The sequence below is a fragment of the Camellia sinensis genome, chromosome 5, assembly GCF_055761805.1.
Source record: "Camellia sinensis isolate YWXY chromosome 5, ASM5576180v1, whole genome shotgun sequence".
In the NCBI taxonomy this organism is placed as follows: Eukaryota; Viridiplantae; Streptophyta; class Magnoliopsida; order Ericales; family Theaceae; genus Camellia; species Camellia sinensis.
In genome coordinates, this window is record NC_138965.1 from 185,693,435 (window position 1) to 185,721,434 (window position 28,000).

At 34.5% G+C, this 28,000-nt stretch overlaps 1 protein-coding gene across 2 annotated transcripts; it reads right to left on the reverse strand.

Annotated features, from left to right (window-relative positions):
- Nucleotides 1–367: 367 nt before the first annotated feature.
- On the reverse strand, nt 368–9,420 carry LOC114290285 (uncharacterized). Of its 2 annotated transcripts, XM_028234164.2 has the most exons (6): nt 9,149–9,283; nt 3,215–3,229; nt 2,974–3,134; nt 2,798–2,879; nt 2,579–2,695; nt 368–664 (listed from the first exon to the last, which is right to left on the reverse strand). In XM_028234164.2, the coding sequence occupies exons 3-6, from the start codon at nt 3,090–3,092 to the stop codon at nt 614–616; spliced, it is 369 nt and encodes a 122-aa protein (XP_028089965.1). In that variant the 5' UTR covers nt 3,093–3,134; nt 3,215–3,229; nt 9,149–9,283; the 3' UTR covers nt 368–613. The 2 variants fall into 2 exon arrangements, with proteins under 2 accessions (XP_028089965.1, XP_028089964.1); XM_028234163.2 differs by lacking the exon at nt 3,215–3,229 and having other exon boundaries at nt 9,149–9,420.
- Nucleotides 9,421–28,000: the final 18,580 nt, after the last annotated feature.

Sequence of the window (28,000 nt, forward strand, 5' to 3'; positions counted from 1 at the left end):
TGTGGACCTAATCCATTACTAAAAGTTGGATAGGGACCTTAAACCGATTTTCCCTTAAAAAATACACTAAATATCAAAAAATATAAAAAAAATACAAAAAATTCAGTACATTTTTCATATTTTTGTATATTTATTAATTTTTTAAAATATTTTTTCACAAATATTTTACTATTTAGATACATTTAACTAATGTACACCTAAAAAAGTTTAAAAAATTCCTTAAAATCTTAAAAATATTAACTAAAACAAAAAAATACGAAAAACAAAAAACAAAAAACACAATTTTCAAAAAACTAAAACCAAACACTAGTTTTTGTATTTAATGAATTTTTCTTTTAAAAAAATTACAAATATTTTACTTTTTAAATGCAATTAAAAAGTAATTTTTTTTATTAAATTATTAAAAAAGTTCATTAAAGAAACAAAAATCAAAATTAAAAAATCTTAGCATTACAAGCAGCCAAGAAAGAGGTATGAAATCTCAACATTACAAGCGTATCTCCTGACAATGTTTTCTTGATAAACAATTTGAGTAACTCCAAACGTTGCCACAAGGTTTTCTCGTATTGACACAAGTGATGCGCCTCATGAGGGGAGAAGTATTATACATCCCCTAGGCACTTCCATCAACTTGCCCATGGGAGGCTAGGTGCGCCATGTATTGCTGCAACACGAGAAGAGAGAAAAAAAATTAAAATCAAAAAAAGGTTAAGCATAGTAGACGGTTCATTCTGTACAAATCGATCACCACTATTTTCATTCGCAGCATATTTGCATCAAATTACTCTTACTCAAATAATTGCCATAATGTGTATAAAATGGATGAATGGCTTGGAATGTGAAGACTATGAAACTACTTAGCAGAAAGGGCAATATGCTTTAATGTGTAGGTTGATCCTTCCATCAGCTGATTGAATGCCAAATGCTTTAATGTGAACTCTATGAGATCCAATCTCCTGTTGTTCCTCGATAGCACAGTGTAAACAGAGCACACACAAGAAAGATTCTTGCTATTTTTTTTTGCCTCCCTATGTGATCCAATATTAGCTCTCCAATGCTTTCCTTGGGGAAGATGGTGACAGGTGCTAAGTTTATATTTTAATTTTTCAGCTTCACAGTAGCAGTAACTGAAGAGAGAGATAGACCTCCTCTTAAAATGAAGAACTGCTTAAGTTTGCCAGAAAGGATCTCACAACCAATTTTTTCTAATGGATAATTATAATGATCAAATGGCTAGTAATACAGTGATTCCAACATTTGAAAGACAGGCACGAGTTTTATTAGTGTATCCTGAATCATACTGACATTCATGTCGTGAAATAATAATATTGAACATGTATCTTTCCAATGCCCATATTTCCTTCAACCTCAAATTTTGACACTGAAGGTTTAGAAAATTTTCAGTCGGGTTTTGTTTTGCTTCCTGAAATATAATCACCACTTGATTACCCAATTTTTGGTCACTTGTTTTAAAATTCACTTGTTCAAAAAAGAAGGATTTTGAATAGCCACTTTGCCATAACTGAGATGCATAAAGCTGCAAACTCGAAGAAATCGTTCAACATAAAAGAAGCAAAGCAAAACTAGAATCTTAGGGCTGCATATCTTGCATGCAAATGGCTCAAGTTAAAATAGGAACAGAAACACAAGGGCTCAGTCATTCGATTCAATGTTGCACTTAAGGAAAAACTCCGTGACATGATATTTTCAACCTGGAAACTTATAATTGGCTAGAGGAACTTGCATTAGGAATGTTATTAACTAGTGATTCTCAGTGATTGAAGCATCCTAAAACATCTTTGCTTTTTCTAGGCTATCCATTGTAGGAGAAATCAGCTCCTACCATCCTACAAATGTTCATAGTTCCATATTTTAAATGGATATGTAACCAGGCCCCAATAATATGCCAAATACAATACCGAAAGTACTTCACCTTAACAGGCCACCACCAGATTCTTACCAAGAGTACCTAGGAATAGTTTCAAAACTCCTACAAGAACTTTGATGCATTGATGACATAAATATATTTTTACATAGACTGTTTCTGTGTCTTCTTGTTGGAAGTGCAACTTTTAGTATTAATGTTACCCCAAAAAGTCTCATTCCTTTCTTTTTTTTCTTTTCCTTTTGTAAAGTTAAGCCCCATTCTTACTTAAGAATTCTTATATTCTAGGGCCACTTTGAATGACCAGCACAAGTTACACAACAAATTGTATCAACTCCAGCACACAATCATATACATTGATCATCCAGAATAGGGTTATTATAGAAAAAGGAAGTCATCAAAACACTAATAATTTACAATCAGTCTTGGGATTCCAGTAGAATAGATAGCTTCATTTTTATACTTCTAATTGCGAGACTATGTCAGGTCTCATGTCTTATAGCCCCATTTATAGCCAAAAAAAAAAAAAAAAAAATCTTAGATAACATAATAACCACAGAACACAACAAAGCCACTCAATTTTCGTATAAATCCAAATGTTATGACTTGTTTTCAACTAAAACAAATAAATTACAAAATAAATAAGGTAAGAATGAAGTAAATTTCAACCAATAGTTGTGTCGTTGAACTTACTGCATGATATGCGTATGGAGATTTCCCTTGACGTTCAAAGTGTTTAGCCATGATGCACCATTCAATTGGTCCCCACTCTTCCTCTTCAAAGCAATTTCCAAGCGCAGCTTTATATAACTAATGGCAAATCAAAACCTTGATTATCACATGTCTGACCAAAAATTAAAAAAAAAATGAAGAAAAACATGTAAGCTATATCCAAAAAGGTGCATAGCTGACCTTAGCAGTGTCAGTTAAGAGCTCAGTTCCAGCTGGGTAAGATGCATAGAATTGGTCAGCTCTAGAGTAACCAGCTCTAGTCCTGCAGATCCAAATTAACAACAAAAAAAAGAAAGGTTAAAAACCCACATATGCTTCAGCAACACACGTGGAGTGAAATTAAGTATCCCACTCACGTATTGCTTGTGTAAGCATAGCTTATGACCGTGACAAAGCCATAAAACCCAGCATAGGATACCATTCTCCTGAACTTCTGGATCTTCAATATCTCCTTGCATGCATCATAGAGCCTCATGATTGATCATCAGACGACATACATATGTATGTGTGTATATTCCTGAGGATCAAATACATTTTGTTGAAACACTGAACCAAACATCTTGTGTGCTTGAAAGTATCGGTTAATATGAACATCACCTGCTGCTAAGAGACCTTCCAAGAGAAGAATAAAGCAAAATTTTTGCACATTATGTTTTTTTCATTTGTCCTTTTGCAAAATGCAGAATAAGTCTTAATTTGAAAATTGTACATACTAACTACGCAAGCACAGGCACACCCAGACAAATGCACAGAGTCAAATATATAACATGGTGTGCATATAAAAATATAAATATAAATGTTAAAAGTGGCTCAAACTAACATCCAGAGATCAATACGAAATCAAGATAACAAGTCAGAATCAATACTTTTCTCCACCTCGCCATTTAACCTTCTATAGTTATAACCAAAGTTCCAATGTCAAATTCATACAAGATCAATAACTCAATCTTCAATTTATAGTGACAGATGATGGTGTAGTTGGTAATAGTAACCACAGAAGAACAAGAAAAATTGAACATTTGCTTTCGTAGTTTTTGTTGATTCCATATATGTAAGAGCAAGTTGGCAGTGACAACAATAGTAGTGGTACAAGTAGAATGAATCATATTAACCGCGTACATTGATTCACAAAGAAATAACAAAAAATGCACTATGAACAATTCATAAATTGGAGACAGTGTTCTAGCTGCAAGACAATCCAAATGCCTACTCAAAAACACAATCAGACCAATAACAGTAGTCTATATGGCATCTATCCCTTGGAAGCAGTAACAGTAGCTTGAGTACTCAGCTATGGATTATCTAAAGGAGAGCTTCTACTTTCCACACCAATTCCCCTCAGTGCACACACTTAGGGAATACTTTCTCATTGCACACGTCTTTTTAAGATTCCAAAAAATAAAAATAAAATCTTAGTGCACATCTCTTCATTCTAGTAATAGCCTCATCTTTACTTCTCAAAATCCCTAATTTTTCTTTCACCCACCCACCCTCCCTCTTCCGTGCTGGAAGCTTGCGCTGCCAGCACCGCCACACTCAACCCTCCACCATTGCTGCCCACAATTACCACTCCACCCAACCCTACCCTACCCTAGCCCTCCACCCAACCCAACCTTCCTTCAAAACCCTAGTCGCGGCCCTAAATCTCTTCCTCCCTCATCGACCCTGCACCACCACGACCCCGCTGCCCAAACTAGGGTTTTGATTTGGGGATTTCAATTGAAAAATTAGGACCTCAAAAATTAGAGTTAGTTTTTATTAGCTTGAATGGTTCTTGCATAGGTGTTGAAAAGCTTGGTTCTGAAAAATTGGCTTGTGGAATTAATTTTATTTTTTTATATATATTTTTATCACTTGTATGTGAGCATGGAAAAGTTCAAATCTTTGCAAGTGAGTTAAAAAAAGTTCAAATCTTTGTTGTGAAATTGGGTATTTTTAATTATTTATTTAAATTTCATGAATGTGAATTGAATTTAAATAGAAGTTAATGGATGTGGCTATTGAGTCCAAATGGGGAGATTCTGGATGGTGCTAGTGGACTTTACATTGGTCCGGTGATCTTCTCTCTCTTCGTTGCTGGTTCAAGAGCCCTCTCACTCTCCCGGGTTTTGTATTTTTCTCTTCTTTTTTTTTTTTTGGTTGTTACTGAATACTGCAGGAAAATATACTCTAATCTAGAGGATCCAAACACAGTGAGATGGTGGCGGGCGGGCGGGTGGGTGGGTGGTGAGATGTGTATGCGAAATTGGAAAAAGATGAAGATTTGTCCTTAATACCAAGCCTTTTTTGGAAACTTGGCTAATTGACTTTTTGATTATTTTATGAGATGAAAAAAAAGTCGTGTTTTGGATAATTTGTGATTTTTTTTTTTGTAGCGGAGTAAATGGCTATAAGAGAAAAAGTGATTAATAAATGTTTAAAATGTGACATTTTGTCTTATTGATTATTTTAGTTTTTAATTTTATTTTATTATTTTTTTTTTTGACAATTTTAGCAAAAAAAAAAGCCTTTCCCAAACCGAGTGTAAAATTTGATTAAGAAATAAATTTTTTAACTAAGTGTGCCTTTAAGGGGTTGTTTGAGATGATCTAAGTAAGTGTACTTTTTGAATTTTTGTAAAATATGAGTTGGGTTTGAAGTGATGTGATAGAAAGATGATGTGATTTAAATAAGATGATGCGACTTAAATAGGATAGTGACTTTTTGACTTTTTTGTGTTATGCCAAACATAGCCTTAGTGTTGGTAAATAGAAGCTCCCTAAAGCTTATGATTTATTCATTTAGACATTTAATCGAACACATAATAACACATCACCAATAATAACACCTAAAATATGGCATACACTGAATTTAGAACCCATTAACATTTAACGGTAATTTTTTTTGCGATACATGCATAGATATATAGAAGCTATAAATTCGTAATAGAAATGTAAGCCTAAATGGTATTCTTACTAGCGATATTTGAGAGCCATTGTTAATGTACACTAAACCTAACCCACTAACCTAACCCACTACATCCACCCCACTAAACCTAACACACTTACCATCTCCACTACCACCCACCACCTCCACTACCATCCACTACCACCACTCACTAACCCAAACCCTCTCCTATATAATGCCACTCTGATTTGTAATACAACACATCAATCAATCTTGTAATTAATACAAATCAATAATAATACATCAGTTATTTTACATGGTATCAGAGCTATAGGTTAAGCTCTTGGTGTTCTTCGCCTTCCGGCGGGCGGCAACCTTGCCTTGACCGTCCGCCGGATCTCAACCAATTAAAACTTCCATCAACTCCAGCAAGAGGCTCACAGAAAATGATCCATACCAACAAACATCGATTGATACGAGCTAGGATATTCTCAGATGACATGATCACCACGGGTATTTCTCTCAAAGTCAATGACTCCTTCTTGAGCAGTTCATATCCAGTCATTCCAGCCATTGAATCCGACGGAGCTCTTCTCTCCATCCAAACCGAGATACTGCAGAGCTCTGCTTCCACTCTCCTCTTCTCCATCCTCTGCATCGGCGTCTTCTCCGTTGCACACTCCGCTCACTCCCACTCTCACGTCGCCGCTCCGGCGCCGGCCGTCGACTGCACCACCCTGGTCCTCAAGATGACCGACTGCCTCTCCTACGTCACCAACGGCAGCACCGTCAAGAAGCCGGAGGGAACTTGCTGCTCCGTCCTCAAAACGGTGCTCACATCTAACGCCGAGACGCAGCCGCGGCCATCCGACGGAGCCCAAGGCTCAGCCGCCGCCTGACGCGGAAGAGGCTTCCCCGCCCTCCGAAATCTACTGAATCCATTGGCTCCGCCGCCTGCAACGAAGAAAGCGAAGACTGATGCTCCGGCGGCTCCGCCACCTAGTGGAGAGCGGAGAGGGAGAGGACGGCCACCAAAGGTCAAGCCCGCGGTGGCTGCTCCGGGAGGATCAGATTCTCATGGCCAGACACTTCAACCCAGTCCGAATCGCCGAGTTAGGAACGGCGGAGATGGCGGAGGCGGCGGCAGAGCGGAAGGCGGAGGGGGTGCCCGAGTTCGAACCTTACTTCAAGAAGTTGGAATAATCTGTGGGAATAATGGAGAAGACTGGTTGGGAATCTGATCTCTACTCCCCTCTCTCTCTCCACTATATCCCCTCACTCTCTGTCTCTCACTTTACTTTCTTTTCTTTTTTTTATTTATTTTTTTTCCCACAACCCACTCATCACACGCACGGACCTTTACACCCAGCAGATTCCTATACACACACACTTGCACTACACCAACCTATTTTAATATTTTACCATCCACTTTGCTGAACACTGCACACTTTCTCATTCTCTTTCTTCTTATTTTTATTATTCTCACATGGCCATCACATGACCAGCTTCACATGGCCATCACACAACAGAACCCCTTTCTTTTCTTTTCTTTATTCTCCACTCACCAAACCTTATCATCCCCGTTGCTCCACTTTTTCTCTTTTCTTTTATTTTTTTTTTATTTATTTATTTATTTTATTAAACAAAAAAAAAAAAAAAAAAAAAAAAAAAAACACGGAGGAAGAAGACGAACTGCAAAATTTTATTCATATCGGGACTCACCCCGATCACCATTTTACATTAAAAACAAAAAAAAAAAAAAAAAAAAAAAAAAAAAAAAAAACAAACACCACATCCACAAGTGGGATTTTTCTTCTCTACTCTGCAGCTGGTCTCTTCTTTTTTCCTCCGTCCTGGACGGTCCTTGACGGTGTTGCCTCCGTGTTTCCCACTCCACTGGGCACGATCACTACTCCCTGCTCCTCCACTGCTGCATATGGCGGACCTCCAAATCGGAACATCACGGTGGCCTTCCGCTTCAGCTCCTTGTTTTCTGCCCTTAGCACGCTCATCTCTGCTCGCGCATCCTTATACATGCGTTGGAGCAGAGCCAGCTGGGAGTTTAACTGCTGCACCTCATTTGTCCTACTCTGTAGCCGGTGCGACAGATTTGTGACCGCCGTCATGGACTCCACACATGCCTTCAACGTATACTGATTGGCCTCCACATCCGACTGCACCGCCATTTTTTGCTCCACAGACCGCATCGGAAAGTTCAGCGGAGCAAACCCAGCAGTGTTTGGTTGAGGTTCACGGGACACCGCACCTGCTATCTCTCTTGTGGACTCGTTGAGGTCGGGAAAGAGAGTAAGTAGCCCACGGGACGACGAAGCCATTTTCTCTCGCAACAGAGTGTTACAGACTCTCTCTCTCAGCACAACAGTGTTACAGCCTCTCTCTCTCAGCACAACGCAGACTTCTTCAGAGGTTTCTCTCAGTTTCTTGTCTGAGCCTCTGCCTCGGCCTCAGCTCCGTCTTGGTTAAATAGCCGAGGCAGCCACGCGCATCGCGCGCCTCTTCTCGCCGACAAACTGGCACGCCTTTTGATGCATTCGGGCACGCCTTTTGATGGCACGCCTTTTGAGGGTGCGGGCACACCTTTTGAGGGCACGACTTTTGAGGGCTCGATATATATCTACATGTATATTTTTTTTTTGGGCAGCCTCTCTACACACTCATACAGTGTCTTCTACACCGGTCAGCTTTATCAATCCCTTTGTTTCAACCTCAAATAGGTTTCTATCTTCACACCTATTTGAGTTTGAGGGGGGGTTATACCAGTATCAGGTATAAGTCGCTCATGGCGCACTCCCTAAGTCGCCTCCTCGGTGCACCACCACAGCTTCTACAACGGTCTGACACAACCACACAGTGTCTGCTACAACGGTCCGACATGACCCCGTAAACTGTCTTCTACATCGGTCCGACATGACCCCGTAAACTGTCCTGCTACTTCGGTCCGACATGACCCCGTAAACTGTCTTCTCCAACGGTCCGACATGACCCCGTAAACTGTCTTCAACAACGGTCCGACATGACCCCGTAAACTGTCTGCTCCAACGGTCCGACATGACCCCGTAAACTGTCTTCTACAACGGTCCGACATGACCCCGTAAACTGTCTGCTACAACGGTCCGACATGACCCCATAAACTGTTCTGCTACAACGGTCCGACACGACCATACCGTGTCTCCTATCCTGTTTTGTTTTTTATTTATCAGTTTACTTTTCTGTTTTGTTACTCTCTTCAAACTCAAGTTGGTTAGTTCCTATCCTCCTTGAGTTTGAGGGGGGCTGTTAATGTACACTAAACCTAACCCACTAACCTAACCCACTACATCCACCCCACTAAACCTAACACACTTACCATCTCCACTACCACCCACCACCTCCACTACCATCCACTACCACCACTCACTAACCCAAACCCTCTCCTATATAATGCCACTCTGATTTGTAATACAACACATCAATCAATCTTGTAATTAATACAAATCAATAATAATACATCAGTTATTTTACAGCCATAATTCTTTAATCCATTTTCCTGAGCTACCCATGAATGAAAAGTTCTTTTGATTGAGCAGATTAAAACTTCAAATTCAAGAGATGAGAGATAAAAACATACAACGAAGAGAGACTTACAGTAAAATCCACCAGAAATTCGCCCGTTTCGGCGCCGCCTATGAGCCTTGACGGTTTATTTTGGCAGAGCTGCTGTGCGAAAAAAACACCCTCGAGTGTGCGTAGAAAACGGGCCACCTAAATTAGGAACGAGTAATTTTTTATGCGGATAATAAGAAGGAAGGATATAAAAAAAAAAAAAAAAAAAAAAAAAAAAAGTGATGCATCGGTTTTTTTGAATAGCTTAGCGTGCGTTTTTAATTATTTTGTGGGTCAAAACATCCTTCTCAAAATCAATACAGAAACGAAACTCATTTCGACGTCTAAGTTCTATTTCAAGTATCCAGGATCTTCACGAATAAGAGAACAAAAGAACTAGGGTTTCAATATCATCTTCACCATTGACATTAAAGCTTCGTTATCTTCTGCAAAAATCATTCCCATTCTTTCCTCACAAATTTCTCTGACCCCGTTTTCACTGTTCGTCGTTATCTCAATTCATCTTTGTCACGTCGCATCTTCATCTCAGGCCATATCAGCTCATTATTCAAGTTTCATCCTAAGTTTTTCTACAATACAACCACATTTTCTCTGGAAACACAGTTAATTGCATTTTATATTAACCTTCCATAAATTAGGGTTTCAATTTCGTAATAAAAGCTGCTTGAATTTGAAAAAAGTTATTTCTGTGTGTTTTGAACTTATTCTTGAATATGTTTGTGTGATTTTATCTGTAAATTTATCTGGCATTTGAATTTCTCTAGTTTTTGCTTGATGTATGTTTCTTCTTTCAATTTTTCCTGGCATGTTTATTTTGAAAAAAGTAATTTTCTGTGTTTTCATCTTATTCTTGAACATGTTTCTGTGATTTTGTCTATAAATTTCACTGCTCTGTAAATTTCTCTATAATATGTATTTTTAATTGGAATGTCTATCTTTCTCTGGAATGTCTATTACTCTCTTGTCTCTGTCTAGTTTCTCTGGTATTTATAATTTTCTCTGACCACATCACATCACTTTCCTCCCTTGTGTGTCTCTATCATGTTTAATTTTCTCTGGTATTTTAATATTATGGACTGGAATGAATGTTTTTTCTTTGAATTTTCTCTGACATGTGTATTTTGAAAAAAAAGTTATTTCTCTGTGTTTTGATTTTATTCTTGAACATATTTCTGTGATTTTGTCTATGAATTTCTCTACTTTGTAAATTTCTCTAAAATATGTATTTTTTTATGAAATGTCTATTACTCTCTTGCCTCTGTCTAAGTTTCTCTAGCATTCATAATTTTCTCTAACCACATCACATCACATCACTTTCCTCCCTTGTGTGTTTCTATCATGGTTAATTTTTTCTGGTTGTGTATGTAAATTTCTCTGGCATTTTAATATTATAAATTGAAATTTTCTCTGGAATGGAAATTTCCTCAAGAATGTATAATTTTCTCCGAAATGTGTATTTTTCTCTGGTATGTTTATTTTGTTTAATTCTTGGTTTCAATGTGGTGTAATTTTCGGTGGCATGTTTACATTACTTTGTTTAATTTATCTTGCTAATTGTGGAATGGAAATTTTCTTTGGCTTGCTATGTTTACTTTTCTCTGTTATTCATTTTCTCTGGTATGTTTACTTCTATATGTAATTTTAACAATTATTGAAAATTTATCTCTCATGTTTATGATGCTTTGTTGATTTTCTCTGACATTTAATTTTTAATGTCCAATTTTCTCTAGCATGCTCAATTTTCTGTAATTTTTCCTTATCTGAAATTTTCTCTGACATCTCCAATTTTCTCTTATCTGTAATTTTCTCCCTTATCTGTAATTTTCTCTGACATGTCCAATTTTCTCTAGCATGTTCAATTTTCTCTGGGATTTAATGTTGACATCTTTATGTTTTAATCATTGTCTAGAAATGGCAAAACGTAAAAGCAGCAAAACACCGAAAACACCAAGCAAGAAACAGAAACTCTCTCCGTCTTCTTATGAGCTAAGATAAAAAACCAGCAGCAAAACACTGAAAACACCAAGCAAGAAAGAACAACTCTCTCGATCTTTTTATGATCTAAGATCAAAAATCAGCAATAAAACACCACAAACTCCTCTCCAAAACACACTAGTCCAAGATGATGAAGCAACTAGCATCCAGATGAGTACCCCAACTTCAAAAGACTCAAGCTCAAGGGGGAAAAAACCTGTTAAACTCCAAAGAAAGAGAGTTCACTACAACATTCAATACCGATCCAACCTCTCCTCTGTTGTCTCTTTTTTTCAAACACTTAAATTCAATTCAAATCAACTTGTAGAGCTTCAAAAGACCCCATTCTGGTATTTGATCCAAGCTCTAACCACTGGAAGGATGGATCTAAGGAAATCTGATGATGATGTAGTTGCAATAATCTAATGATACAATGAAAAAACAAAAACATTCACAGTTAGTAAAAAGAACTTGACCTTTACAACAAATGACATGACCTTGATTTTTGGTTTGTGAGGAGGTAAATGAGCCATGTCATTAAGATACTCTAAAAAGTCAAAATCTGCATTCCTAAGGAGAAGATTCTAAAAGGACACAAGGCTCACTGGTTCTGTTCTTAAAAATGTCTTGGTCAAAGCAATGAAAGGCAAGCAACCAACTGACTTCAAAGATATAGCAATGATTGTTACATTGTACTTGTGTCTTACCCTATTTTTTGCAACAAGTGGGAATTCAATAGGGTGGGTTTTTATAAAGTATGTGAAACCTCTTGAATCAATGAAACAGTATGATTGGCCAGAAGCAATCACATCAACATTGATTGATTCTATCATAGCATTGCACAAAACTCCAGAAAAAGTTACAGGGTGTGTCATTGCATTGCTGGTAAGTATAATATCCATTCAAATTTGCAGTTATCATACTTACAAATTTGTGTGTTTAGAAAAATTTAATTACTTTAATTTTCATCACAATATTGGCTATGTGAACATGCAAATATCATTAACTCGGAAGACAGTAACACAACTGACTTCCCAAGATGTGCCAAGTGGAACTTGCAAACCTTGATGAAACAGCTGCAGAAGACACCAGTCTACTCTCTTGCACCTCGACAGGTTAGATTTCTATCGCTACTGAAATCTTAGTGAAATTCCAAAATTTCTCTGACCATTGCTTTGTTTCTCTCATTGTGCATTGATTGATTCAGATCAATTTTCTCTAAACTATCAATTTATGTTTTCTTCTTTGATTACCACTGGTTTATTTCTGCCATTGTAATCAATTTTCTCTACAATCCAAATTTCTTTGACCACAATTATAACACATTAACTTATATGCCCTGATTGATTTTCTCTAATATCTGAATTATGTTGGTTGTTTCATAATTTTCTCTGGCGCATAAAATTTTATCTCCTTGTGTGTAATTTTCTCTGACCCATAACTTATGTGCCTTGCATCTTTGATAAACACTGTTTATTTCTACCCTTCTAATAAATTTTCTCTGGAATCAAAATTTCTCTGACACAATTATAGCCAAACATTAACTTATATGCCTTGATTGATTTTCTCTGATATCTAAATTATGTTGTTTGTTTCGTAATTTTCTCTACCTCATAAAATTAACTCCTTGTCTGTAATTTTCTCTGGCCCATACAATTTTCTCTGAAGTTTGTTTCCCATTAGTATCATTTAGATGAATTTTATTTTCCTTATTTGAATTTTTTCTCTCAGTGAATTTTGTAACATTTTTCTAATAAAAGAGCCTCCTGTTATAGATAGATAACAAGGAGCTAGTCAAAAACCCATCAGAGGAGTTCTGTCTTGGTAAAAAGACAAAGAAAGAATCAAAAAATGCAATTGTCAAATTCAAGGAGACATTACAAGATTCATCTGACCAATGAGGGAATGAAGAAGCAGAAGGCAACATAGAAGAATATGAAGCCAGCAATGGACAAGAAGATCGAGCAAGCAGTAGAGAAGCAGAAGCTAGAGAAGAAAGTGAAGAAATAGAAGAAGAAGACAAATAACAAAATGAACAGAAAGAAGAAGACAGTGAAGAAGAAGATGAACAGAAAGAAGAAAACAATGAGGAAAGTGATGAAGAAGAACGTAATGAGCCGATGGACCAACAACGTGATAGGATTTGTGGCTCAACAATGCATCAGCCTCAAGAATCTGAGGAATCAAAGGATGCCCAAATTGCTGATCTACGTCAAAGACTAAAGGCACTTTCTCAATCTAAAAAAGAAGAACAGAGAAATTGGATTAAATTACTTGCTGAAAAGGATATTGTAATAAGAACTTTGACATCACTTAACTCAAAACTTCAAGAAAGAGATAGCACAATCCAAATGAAACTAAGGATGTTGGAGGTTCAAAAAGAAAACGATACAAAAACAATTCAACAGTTGAGGTATTCAAATTCGAAGCTTGAAACTGAAAATGCTAAATTGCATGAACAAGTTCAAGAACTATCCGTCCAACTAGCAACATAACCATACCAAACACCAACACAACTTCAACCACAAGGTCAGTGAAAATCATGTGCCACAAAAAGTTATGTCCTTGTGTCAACATAACTCAGATAAATTTCTATTTATTATAATTTTCTATGTCATTGGTAATTTTCTCTAGAAGGTATATTTCTCTGAACACATTAGTTTCTGCCGCTTATTTCTATTGATTTCTACTGCTCATTTCATCTTCTCTGTCTATTTTCTTATTCGATTTTTGGGGCTTGTTTGATTTTCACTGTGTATAGTTGGAATGCAAGTGGAACAACAACCAACAACTTAACAAGAACAAATGGCACACAAAGAACAACCGAAACAAATGACAAATGTCTATGGTAACTGAAAAATATTGAATCAAATAAATTTACATATTGAAATATCATCTGTTACTTCAGAGAAATTTCACTTTTACTGATATTTTCACTGTTTACAGTGAAAAAAAATCCGACATCAATGATAAAAAATTTAAACGCAAAAGAAAGGAAGGAAAAACAGCACGATCAAGAATTTCAATATCCCAAAGTTGCGAAAGTGACTAGAGCTTCAAAACAAGCTGCAAAGCAAACTTAGCAAACCACGAAGGACAAAGAAGTTCTTGATGCGAATGTGTACGTCTTGTCTCAACCTACAAGCATCAGAAAATCTTGGGTCTTTCCACAATTTCTACCGATTTCAAGATTGATAAAAGATCATGTAAAAGACATCTTGCAGCACATATCAAATGTGTCTGGACTTGAGTAAGTACAACAAACAAAATAGAAGATAACAAACAACAAATTACAAGCTTATATTGCATTAACAATAATTAAATCCCTTCTTTGTCATCTTGTAGGGCTTTAATTTGGACAAGTAAGTTGAATCTCATTACCTTCGAAGACATTGGAAACCTAATAAAGCAAAAAGAAATTTCCAACAATGTAAGTCTTTCATCAAAATTTCTCTGCAATGTTCCATCGACCTTTATAAACCAATATTACAATTATTAATCATATTTTTCAGGTTATTGATGGCTATGGAAAGATCCTTTTTGCTGACCAAATGAGAGAAAGAGAACAAGCAACTTCATTTTTTTTCACATCCATGAGCTTAGTATGTTACTACTATTTTATTTGATTTTCTCTAGAATTTACTTACTACTTTATCTTCTTAAGATACTTCTTGAAGCCAGTTGTGTTACTAGTCTAATTTTCTCTGGCTAGTTGTGTGCATCTAAAATTTCTATGTATATATTTCTTAAATTCCTGTCATTTCAACTTTCTCATAACATAACCATTTTTTGATTTTCCCTAACCACAGAATTTCATCAAGATGACAGAAAATCAAACTTTCCGAGTCTCATTATTTGACAAGCATATTGAAACAGCATGGAGGAACTACAAAGTTCCTCAATTTTCCAATAAATACTGGGGGTAATCAGAAGTCAATAGATGGAAATCACTGGACCTTACTTGTCCTAGACAAACAAGATAATTTGTGGAGGTTCTACAACTCCCAAAGGCCAAGGAGGGATGATGCAGAAGACAAATATGTCAAAGATGCAAAACAATTAGTAACGAGTGCAAATTTCTCTGATTCATCATAATGCTTATGTGATGATAATTTTCATAGAATCCCATTGATTTGTCTGTAAATTTCTCTATTATTTAAAAATTATTTTTTTGCAACAAGATTATGTGGAGAATTTTTTGAAAGCTTGCCTTGAAAGAGAGGCTCAATCACAACCCTCTTTCAAATTGATAAACTCACAAAACACAAGTTACGACTTTGAGTATGTCAACAATACTCCACAACAAGATAGTGACAAGATAGTGATTCGTAAGTTTCATACAACATCTATAAATAAGATAATCTGATTTGCATGTTTCTTAAAACTAACCATACATATAATTTGTATGCAGTTTGGATTGTGCCCTCTTTGTCTGCTATATAATGAAACAATATAGCAAGCATGAACCTATTAGCTCCAATTGTCCACACAAGACATAAGATTGATGAGGGCAGAACTCATAGAGAGATTTGTGACCGAAGTTGGCCGGTCATGGACTGAACCAATTGAAATACCTCCAGAAGAAGAACAAAAAATGTAATAGTGAAACTAGTGAAAGGAAGACAATGTACATATCCACACAGAGAAAATTGTCTCACATATATACATATATTCACACAGTATTAACCATTCAGTTTTTTGTTTATACATTGAAGGAATGATGATGCTTGACATATATGTATATATCCTTTTTTGACTAATGTAAATTTCATTTTTATTTATTTATTTTGACTAATGTAAATTTCATATCTATCAATGGTTAAATATATATATATTTTTTATTGTGATTGTCAACACAATCCACACAGAGAAAATTGTCTACAGAAATTTCTCTGGTATGATGTTACCAAAAATTCACAGAGAAATTTAACTCGTATCGTCCCAAGGGGATGCCTATATGATCATGTAATCTGTAATACTTTGTGTTGGTACAAAACAATCATCAAACTCAACAAAACACAAAGCGCATAGTAATTTTCTCTGCTACTAGAAAATTTCACTGGATGAATTTGAAGTTTCAAAACACAATGCTCAGATAATTTTCTCTGATGGTGGAAAATTTCTCTGGATGAAATTGGCAGATTCGAATGGTGACAGAAAATGGAATTTCTGAGTTGTGAATTTCTCTAGGTTGAGTGATTTGGAGAGGGGGAATTTCTCTGGGTTGTGAGGAAAATTTCTCTGACTTTGAGAAAAATTTCTGAGTTGAAGTGATTCTAGATAAATTCTTCCCTGGTCTAGAGAAATTCTCAATTCAGAGAAATTTCAAAATAGCTTAATTTTGTTTCTTGGTCGTACTCAGTGCAATAATTTTGTGTATGCTCTGTCTGATGTGCACATTTCTTGAAGTGAGTCCAGAAAAATTCTTCCCTGATAAGAATTTCTCTGAATTTCTCTAGTTTAAACTTAGAGAAATTTCAACAAACACAATGCACATTGTTTGTCAATGCTATTAGCAAATTTCTTTGGATGAATTAGACCTCACAAAACACAATGCACATTTCAACAAACACAATGCCCATAGTAAATTTCTCTTCTAGTTGCAAACTTCTATGGATAAATTTGACTGATATGAAGTTACCATAAATTCACAGATAAATTTAACTCGTATCGTGCCAAAGAAGGTGCCTATATGATCATGCAATCTATAATGCACTGTGTTAGTACAAAATAATTATCAAATTCAAAAAACACAATCCACACAGTACTTTTCTCTGCCATTGTCAAATTTATGTGGATGAATTTGAAGCTTCAAAACACAATACACAGAGAATTTTCTCTGCTATAGGAAAATTTCTCTGGATGAATTTGACAGGTATTACAAACCCACTGCCTATAGTATATATCAACAAACACAATGCACACTTTAACTGATATTGGAAAATTTCTCTAGATGAAATTGATTGATATTATTATATGCACTGTCTAAAAAATACATTTTACAAAACAAAATACACAAAGTAATCATCAAATGTATTATTCAATCAATAAAATGTATTATCCTCAACTATTTAACAAAGGTTCATTGCATGTCTTCTTATTATAGCGACCATTACTCTCATAATGACTACACTTAATCACCCTTTTAAACTCTCCAGTAGAAGCAATTCTGTTCTTCTTCGGCCTCCCAGCTGGTCTCTTGCTCAATGAAGGTAAAATCATAGCATCTTCAATGCTACACACAGGTTTTTCAACAGTTGGAACTGGGCCAATTGAAAACGAGTATGCTTGACGATACATATCAGCATGAAAAAATGGTTCAACAAATAAATTCAAATTCTTTTCACTCCTAAAAATTGCAGCACCAACATGTTGACATAGATATCCATTTATTTTCCATTTTCGACATGAACAAGTTCTCAACCCAAGATCAACCATAACCGAAGGAAAACAATGCACTTCAAAGACATTATCAGATGATAAACTCACATTCCATGTCCTTCATTCAAAAAAGACTTCTCCAATACACTATCCATACGAGGACACAGAACTTTATTCTATTTACTAGAGAGCAGCCTCCTATCAGACCTCATATTCATGATTTGCAACCGTATCATGTCCACCAAATTTGTTATTGGCAAGTGCCGAGCTTCTCGTATCCATGAATTGAATGACTCAGCAACATTTGAATACATCTCACCATAATGTTTCCCCGCAAAATATGCATCACTCCAATTTTCATATGGTAAACTTCTCAAGAAAACACTCACAATGTCTCCTCCCTCACTTTTTAATGCATTTAACTTGAAATGAAATGATGCCTTTGTTGGCGCATATGCACATTCTGAAAACTTGGACACAATCGTCTCCCTAACCAAATTTGTGTTTCCACATGACAACTTATCCCTCAAATTTCTCTTGAGATGTTCAAGACAAAATTCAGGAAAGCAATTAGGGAAGAACCTAGCAATTCCCTCCACAATACCATAATGTCGATCTGATAGGAAACTTATCACCCTTTCTGATACCAATACTCCACATAAATGTTCAAGAAACCAACACCAATTGTCTTTATTCTCAGCATCAACAACAGCAAAAGCTACAGGAAAAAAACCTACAAAACAAATAGGAACAAGCATATTAGATATACACATGCAGAGAAAATTAGAACAATAAACAACTAGAGAAATTTGGCACTGCCAACATCCAGAGAAAATTCACTTAGTGCCCAACTCTAGAGAAAATTCACACATTGGCAACATCCAGAAAAAATTGACTTAGTGACCAACTACAGAGAAAATTCACTTAGTGACCAACTATAGATACAATTCACACAATGACAACATGCAGAGAAAATTCACACACTGATCAAAATCCAGTGAAAATTCTCACAGTGGCCACAACCATAGAAAATCCACACAGTGGCCAAAACCAGAGAAAATTCAAAGTGTTAGAGAAAAATCACATTCACTCAATTCCTACATGTATAGAAAATTCACATACTTAGATAAAATTAGATATATTTACAATTACCTTCATTTCCATCTTTCCCCGTTGCAGCAAGCACAACTCCTTTGTATCGTCCTTTCAAAAATGTTCCATCAAGAAAAAGCAATGACCGGCAATATTTGAAACCAGTAATGCATGCATGAAAAGCCACAAACACTCTTTTGAAACGCTTGTTATCTTCAAAATCTAACTCAAAACGACTACCTGGATTGTTTTTCAACGCCTCATCAAAATACCACCGTAATTGATCAAATGACAAACAAGAATCAACACATGTACTACATTTTTTTCAACCCTCAACCAACCACAGTTATAACTGATTGAGACCCCATACTTGTCTTTCATTTCTTTGACAATATCCACTGGACGAGTTAAAGGTTTTGCACTTACCTCTTTAAGTATCAGCCCAGAAACTAAGCTGGAAGTCATCCTAGCATGTTTACTCGTACGAACCGCCACACCACACGTATGTTCATTGTTCAAAGTCCTTATGTAGAAGAACCCATTTGTTTTTTCAACTAAAGCATGTACACGCCACATACATTCCCTTGATTCCTAATATGCACATTCTGCCGTAACCTTCAGCTTGTCATTTTTAACATACGTAAACTGAAAGCCAACCTCAATAGCATACTTGCATAAAACAATACGGAACTCAACCACACTACCCTCAAACTTTTGTCCAACACTCGTAATATTATTTCGCCAACCAGCTCACAATAACACATTTTCTTGGTGAAAACAAAACTTAGAGAGTGAATTCCTTTCAATATCCACCAGCCTATCACATTCACCATCCACAACATCTACCCAATTAGACCCCACTTTATCCTCTTCATTAGAAGTACTACACCTACTAACTGAAACATCAACTATATCAACACCACGTGCACAAACATCCCTCAACATATTTAGAAAATCAATATTATTTCGAACCATACAATTCGGATGGCCCACAATAGAATATGAGATACACATAGTCTCAGGTTTCAAATTCTCCCATGTTTTACACAAAATGCCAACCAATTCATCAAAGTTCAATTCACATGAAACATTAATGACAATAGTATCATTCCCATATTTGCACAGCAACAACACTGCACTGTCTATCGAAACTGAAAGAAAAAACAAGAAAAATAATTTGTTCAACATAAAAACACTTCACAAGAACAATATAAAAGTCCAGAGAAATTTCTACAAATTATAATTTTCTCTGGATTATAATAACAACCTTATAATTTTATCTGGACTTAAATAAAAGTCCAGAGACATTTACAAACTGAAAGAAAAAAAACTGCATTGTCCATCTAAACTGAAAGAAAAAACACAAAAAATAACTTTTGCTCAAAGAAACAAAAACTTATATTCACTTTCTACAAACATATAATTTTCTCTGAACTACAAACTGAAAGTGAGTAACAAACTTATAATTTTCTCTGAACTACAAATAAAAGTCCAGATAAATTTATGAACTTACATTCACTTTCTCAGATTCTATCTGCATTAGAAATTTCTAATAATATGTCCATATGAACTTATAATTTTCTCTGTGATTTTCGTTGGATTATAATAACAAACTTACAATTTTCTCTGGACTATACCAACAAAAATGTAGAGAATGAAATTTCTCTGGTTTAACAAAATTTCTCTGGTTTGAAAAAATATAGAACAAAACTTATCATTGATCAACATGTTGATGAAAAATAGAGCACGAAAAATGAACTCTAAACATCAAAATCAACTACACTGTCAACACTCTTTGAGATTGATCAAAAAACATAGAATGAAAAATTAATTCCAAAAATAAAAATCAACTCTATCAAGCTAGCTTCTCTCTAAATAAAAATTCAAAACCAAAATCAAAATCTATGTGGAATATCCATCGAAAACATACCTGATTCAACTGCACTGAAAAACCTACGCGATCGTAGCAATCTTTCTCGTCAACTCCACTGAAATCTCCATCGAAAACATACCTGATTCAACTCCACTGTAACACCTACAAGATCGTAGCAATCTTTCTCGTTAACTCCACTAAAATCTCCGACAAAATCACCATCGCGAAGTCAGTTTCCTAAATCTCCACCGTGAACTCACCAATATAACATTGAAATCAATTTCTCGTCAACTCCACTGAAATCTCCGACGAAATCTCCACGCGAAGTCAATTTCCAAAATATCCACTGTGAAGTCAAGCATATAATATTCAAACAAATTTATGTTATAAAAGAAGGGTAAATTAGGTACTTTATAACCTAAAATAAACTTGAGGGACCTTAACCATCAAAAAATATTATTTTGGACCTCTCCTCCTATCGAAAGTAGAGGAGGGATCTTAGACCAATTTTTCCTAATAATAATATATATGTCATATGGTATTTTTTTATTATTGTGATTAATTTTAATAATAAGATTCACTATATTTAAGTCAGGTGTTTGGGAAAAATAATATTGTATGTATCAATTAGTGTATTAACTAATATATTAATAGATGGTGTGGTATAATTTTAAAATTTTTGAGTATTTATAATTTATATAATAGGTCAAACCAATAATAATGACATAATATTACATGTAACACCACCGATTTGAGAAACAATAAGGATATATATATATATATTTGTAATTTGGGAAAAGTAATACCACGATACAAAAATTTCTTGTAAAAAGGGCAACAAAAAATAAAGGTAAATTTCCCTTTTATCTATTAAGTCATCACAATTTTTTCTATAAGTTTCTATATTTGATTCAATTTGAAATAATTATACAGATCAGTAATTATTGAAATGACTTTTTTTTTATTAATTAGAATTTTCAGTTATTAATTTGTACAATCATGCACAATTAAACTACATGAATAAAAATTAAAAATTTTAAAAATGAAATAGATCAAATGAATAACATAGGATGAAAATTTATAAATAAAAACATAGTGAGAATTTGAGAGAAAAAAGTAAAATTACCCTTAAAAATGACTAAATACATTCGACTTATAGTTAAAAAATTAACACTTTACTTGTCTCTCAATTTTTTTATTTTTTTTAGTGGTAAGGTACTAAAATACAAATAAAAAAGTATGAGAAGTATAAATTAAGATGCTAAGATTATTATTTCTAATGTTATGAATAAGTTAATTGGTTGCGGACTATGCACACACAAACTTTGTGTGGATTAAAAATCTTACAAAAACTTATAAAGCTGTGATACCCCTGTTCCGTGGTATGCTAATTGGTCATTAATTTGAGTATGATTATGTGATTAATATGATTTTGTGTGCCATTATGTGAATGTATGTGGTTTTGAATTTCTATCTGTTCACCGTAGGAATATCTGTTTGACTATTTGCTTTGGAAATTAAATTGAAGGCCTTATCGGCCACAGAACCCGAAATTGTTTACGCCATTGTGATTGACATAATTTTTAGAGCCTACGATGAAGTTTAATTGAAAAATTGATTCGGACCAGATTAAGTTGATTAAATTGTTAAATTAGTGCCCAATTACCTTAGTAATATTATATTGGAATTAGTGGGTTTTGTTGAAGAGGCAATACACCCTCAATTCTCCTCCTTTGTTACATTTTAGGCTGATTTCAACTCTAAGGAGAGAGGAAGAGGCCGGCTAGAGAGAGAGAGAGAGGAGGAGATTGTGAGTTTGATTTTGAAGCTTGATAAATTAAAGATCAACTCTAGATTTGACCATTATTTGTGAAGAACTGAGCCTCTAGGTAAGTGGATTCATGAATATCAAGTTGTAATGTTGTGAATGCAAATTGGAATAATGGTCAAGAACATGAATTTGTTTGAGCATGATGTAATTGATTTGGTTTTGTTGAATTGAGGGCCAATATGTGCATGCATGTAAGAAATTGTTTTAAATTTGTACGTTTGAGCTTGAAATATATGATTCACGTAGAGTTTTGGTTAAAACTCATGTTATGATCACCATTTGTATCATCTAAATTGAGAATGAGAGTAAGAAGCCACATGTATGTGCCATTCAAAAAGGTATAAGTGTTAAATGCATGGAATTATTATGTTGATAAAGAATTTGGTCGGAAATGAGGCATGCATGTTTTGATTTATGAAATTAAGCTTCTAAATGTTGTAATTTGATATTTATAGCATGTTAGCACAAGTATATTTGGAGTTTGAGCTGTTAAATGCAAGAAAGGTTGGGTAGAAAATCGAATTAGAGCTCAAGAACACAATCTGGAAAACCCAGAAATTTGATGTCCACTCGAGCGGGGAAATCGCCGCTCGAGCGTGAATGTCGTACTCCTAGTATTTTCTGTAGACCATGATGTCCGCTCGAGCGGGGAAGTTCACGCTCGAGCGGGGAGCTTTGTACGCTCGAGTGTAAAAATGATACATCCAGCATTTTTTGCAGACATGGTGTCCGCTCGAGCGGGGAAGTTTACGCTCGAGCGGGGAGCCATGTAGAAAGGCCTTCCGCTCGAGCACTAGAATTAACGCTCGAGTGTAAATTTCACCTATCCAGTACTTTTGCAGGCCTTCGGGGTACACTCGAGCGGGGAAGTCTATGCTCGAGCGGGGATCCTGTTTTCTGAAATTTTGTTTTCGCATTTTGTGTTTCGTTTTCTGTTCTCTTTCACTTGAAAGCACTCTTAGGCATGTGTTAAACATTGTAAATGAGTTAAAGAGATAAGAATAAAGCCTAAAGAGGAAAATGTGAATTTAGAACGGATTGAATTAATCGTGACCCATATGTGTTATGTGATGTGTAGGGTCAAGCTTTAGGGCAAATCCACAAGCCGATCACTGTGAGTAATATCTGAAATATGTTATTGTCCAATTGCTTACTTCTACGGAAGTTTTGTAAAGTTCATTAATGTTGAATGGTGGACAAAGTTTGATATGACAAGTCTGAAAGGCTTAAATGCCAGTTGATATGACAAGTCTGAAAGGCTTAAATGCCAGTTTGAAATGAAAGTCTGAAAGGCTTAAATGCCAATTTGATATGACGAGTCTGAAAGGCTTAAATGCCAGTTTGAAATAAAAGTCGGAAAGGCCTAAAGGCCAGTTTGATATAGAAGTTTGAAAGGCCTAAAGGCCAGTTTGATATGAAAGTTTGAAAGGCCTAAGGGCCAGTTTAAGTTTGAAAAGGCCAAAGGCCAGTTTGTCATGAATGAATTGGGCCTGAGGTCGTCTGATGTATAATGTTCCAATGTATTTGCTTTATTTGTTATTATTCACTGGGCTTTCGCTCACGCTCATTCATGTGTTTGTAGGTGAGCCAAGAGAGGTCCAGACCCAGACCCAGCCCCAGTGAAGTCTGTATGGAGCAACTGGGTTTTTGAAGAGTCAGCACACGTGTCCTACGCACAAGACTCGCCTTCACCTTTTTGTCATTTTGTTTTATGTTGTCATGTTGGCGAAGTCTTTGTATATGTCTGTGTATAGTTTTCATGGGTTGACTTAGTTTTTGAATGATCCTGTTCGTACAGAACTTATGCTACTGTATTTCTGTTGTGAGTTATTAATGTATATGTGTATGATTTGTTTTAATGTGCCATGTAAGCACAGCTATAAGGACAAAGTTTTAAATTGCTTCCGTTTGGCCCCCATTAACTCTGCTAAAATACGTTGTTTTGGTTTGAGGCCGTAGGTAATCTTATGATTACTGGCTGGTTATGTCCTTAACCCACAGGGGCGGGTTCGGGTCATGACAAAAGTGATCTGTTGTTAGCTTTTTCTTATTTTCTAATGCTTAAAGAACTAAAATATAAAAATATTTAAATATAATATTTTGATCAATTCAATTTATATTAGTGTAACAAATAATTTAAACAAAAAATTACTAATTGATCAAGTTCGATTTTATCAATTTTTCTTACTCACTTAACCACATTATTATAATCTTTTAATAATTCTATATATTTTTTGGTACGAGTGAATAATTCTATAAGATATATCGACTCTCCTTGGTTTATTTTCATAATATTTTTTTAGAATTTTTTTTAACAAATTTAAAAGTATTTTAGTAAAAAAATATTAAAAAAAATATTTATTATTTTTATATGGAAAATGGTTTGTACCCGCACTGTGACGACCCAGATTTCTAATTATTCTGTAGAATTTATACTAATATTATTTAATCTCAGTTCGGAAAATATATAATTTATTATATATTATTATGTGTAATTTTGTAAAATAATATAATTATTAAAAGTTTAGGGGCCAAAATATAAATAATAATAATAATGATGGACATAATAATAAAATAAATAATTAATTTTCTGTTAGTATGTGATAATGTGTAATTTAATTAAGAATTAATTAATTTATATAATTATATTAAAATATAGGGTTAAAAGGTAATTATCTTAAATATCTATTAAGGATAAGAACGAATCTATATAGTTATTACTAAATCTGCCACGTAGCGCCTTTTCCACCTATAAATACGGAGGCGCCTGGAGAGGAAACGGCAGGAAGAAAGAAAAAGAAAGGAAGAGAGAAAGAAAAGAAAGAAAAAGAAAGAAAGAAAAGAGAGGAAAAGAAGGAAAGAATAGTAGAAGTTAAAAGGGTCTTTGATAGTGGAAAGAAAGTAAGGTATTAAAATTAAGGTGAGTTATATTATACCTTGAGTCTCCAAAATGTATTTTATGTATGTTTTGACTTACCAAAATTTATTTTATAAAAGTTATATTTTATTAGTATATTAATAAAAGTTATGTTTTATAAAGGTTTCAGTTACGTGGTTTTATTTCTGAACCTTATTTGCTTAAAAGGAAATCCATGGATGTGTTTGTTTATATCTTAAAGAATATTTGGCTATGACCTTATATGAAAATATGTTTTGTAAGTACCACCACGGGAGTCCCATGCCTTGAGGGACTTAAATAACCATTGGCTTAGTGAGTCCCATGCCTTGGGGGACTTAAATAACCATTGGCTTAGTGATTGACCACTTTGTGGTCCAGTGTTTGTCGTGGATCCATTGACCAGTGTAGTGCTTGGCACTTAGTGATGTACCGTGGTTATGGCTGTATAGTGATTTTCGTATTACATATTATATGTCAAATGATCTGAAGTATATATCAAATGATTTTCGTATTATATGTATCAAGCTCTTTTTGGCCTAACTAATTATCCATGGTGAATTTTGCGCCTTATACTCTCAGTATAATATTTCTCACTCTGCTATGAGCTTATAGTTTTTTTACCACTTTCAGGTGACATGTCAGGACCAGCGTGTGGGGTAGGCACCAAGCACTTTTATTAATGTATTTTTTTATGTAAATATCGGCCTTTTTGGTCGATACATTTTGTAATAAAAATAGAAGCTCCAATGATTATTTTAGTACCCTTATTTAAATATTTCTTCCGCTCGCGTTTATTAAATTGTTTAAAGATTTGGCCGGAGGTAACCTCGGTTACTGGCCATCACGATGCCTAACCCTTGGGTACGGGGAGCGGGTCGTGACAAATGGTATCAGAGCAATGGTTTATAAATTAAAAAAAAAAAACATCATTGGAGCATAGGACACACGCACATTTAAGAAGTGGGATAACGAGTAATTAATACCGAATTATTATATTTTATTCGTCGATTTAATTATATTATAATTTTATATGATTTTATATATATATATATAATATTTTTTTTTTTTTTTTGTGTGCGTAATTTGTGAAGAATATTAGATATAATTTATATTTGTTATAGTAAAAGAAAGACAAGAAACGAAAGGTGTCGGGCTCAAGCATTTACCAAAATTATAATATAATTAAATACATATAATTTTCAGTTCAGTATTGAAAAAAAAAATTTATTTTGATGTTTTTAAAAGTGGGTTCAAATTATAAAGATACTAATTTTGAAACTATTTCCTATCAATGAAAAGTTCATCTCAAATTTTTCAATTCTTGCATATCATTCTGTCATTGTGTTCTCATTTTTATCTATTTTTATCATAAACAATACGAATGAAAAGTTTTTAAAGTCGCCCATTATTTCTCATTTTTGCCCAAACCAATTTTTAACAACTAGACAGTGAGTTATTTTTGGTAAAAAATTTTTTGAGGTACTATTCTCTATCAGATTAATCATCTAAATATATATATATATATATATATCAGAGTGCGCAGCGGATAGCTTACATATGACAAATTTCGAGGACGAAATTTTAAAAGGAGGGAAGATTATGACGACCCAGATTTCTAATTATTCTGTAGAATTTATACTAATATTATTTAATCTCAGTTCGGAAAATATATAATTTATTATATATTATTATGTGTAATTTTACAAAATAATATAATTATTAAAAGTTTAGGGGCCAAAATATAAATAATAATAATAATGATGGACATAATAATAAAATAAATAATTAATTTTCTGTTAGTATGTGATAATGTGTAATTTAATTAAGAATTAATTAATTTATATAATTATATTAAAATATAGGGTCAAAAGGTAATTATCTTAAATATCTATTAAGAATAAGAACGAATCTATATAGTTATTACTGAATCTGCCACGTAGCGCCTTTTCCTCCTATAAATACGGAGGCGCCTGGAGAGGAAACGGCAGGAAGAAAGAAAAAGAAAGAAAGGAAGAGAGAAAGAAAAGAAAGAAAAAGAAAGAAAGAAAAGAGAGGAAAAGAAGGAAAGAATAGTAGAAGCTAAAAGGGTCTTTGATAGTGGAAAGAAAGTAAGGTATTAAAGTTAAGGTGAGTTATATTATACCTTGAGTTTCCAAAATGTATTTTATGTATGTTTTGACTTACCAAAATTTATTTTATAAAAGTTATATTTTATTAGTATATTAATAAAAGTTATGTTTTATAAAGGTTTTAGTTACGTGGTTTTATTTCTGAACCCTATTTGCTTAAAAGGAAACCCATGGATGTGTTTGTTTATATCTTAAAGAATATTTGGCTATGACCTTATATGAAAATATGTTTTGTAAGTACCACCACGGGAGTCTCATGCCTTGGGGGACTTAAATAACTATTGGCTTAGTGAGTCCCATGCCTTGGGGGACTTAAATAACCATTGGCTTAGTGATTGACCACTTTGTGGTCCAGTGTTTGTCGTGGATCCATTGACCAGTGTAGTGCTTGGCACTTAGTGATGTACCGTGGTTATGGCTGTATAGTGATTTTCGTATTACATATTATATGTCAAATGATCTGAAGTATATATCAAATGATTTTCGTATTATATGTATCAAGCTCTTTTTGGCCTAACTAATTATCCATGGTGAATTTTACGCCTTATACTCTCAGTATAATATTTCTCACTCTGCTATGAGCTTATAGTTTTTTTTACCACTTTCAGGTGACATGTCAGGACCAGTGTGTGGGGTAGGCACCAAGCACTTTTATTAATGTATTTTTTTATGTAAATATCGGCCTTTTTGGTCG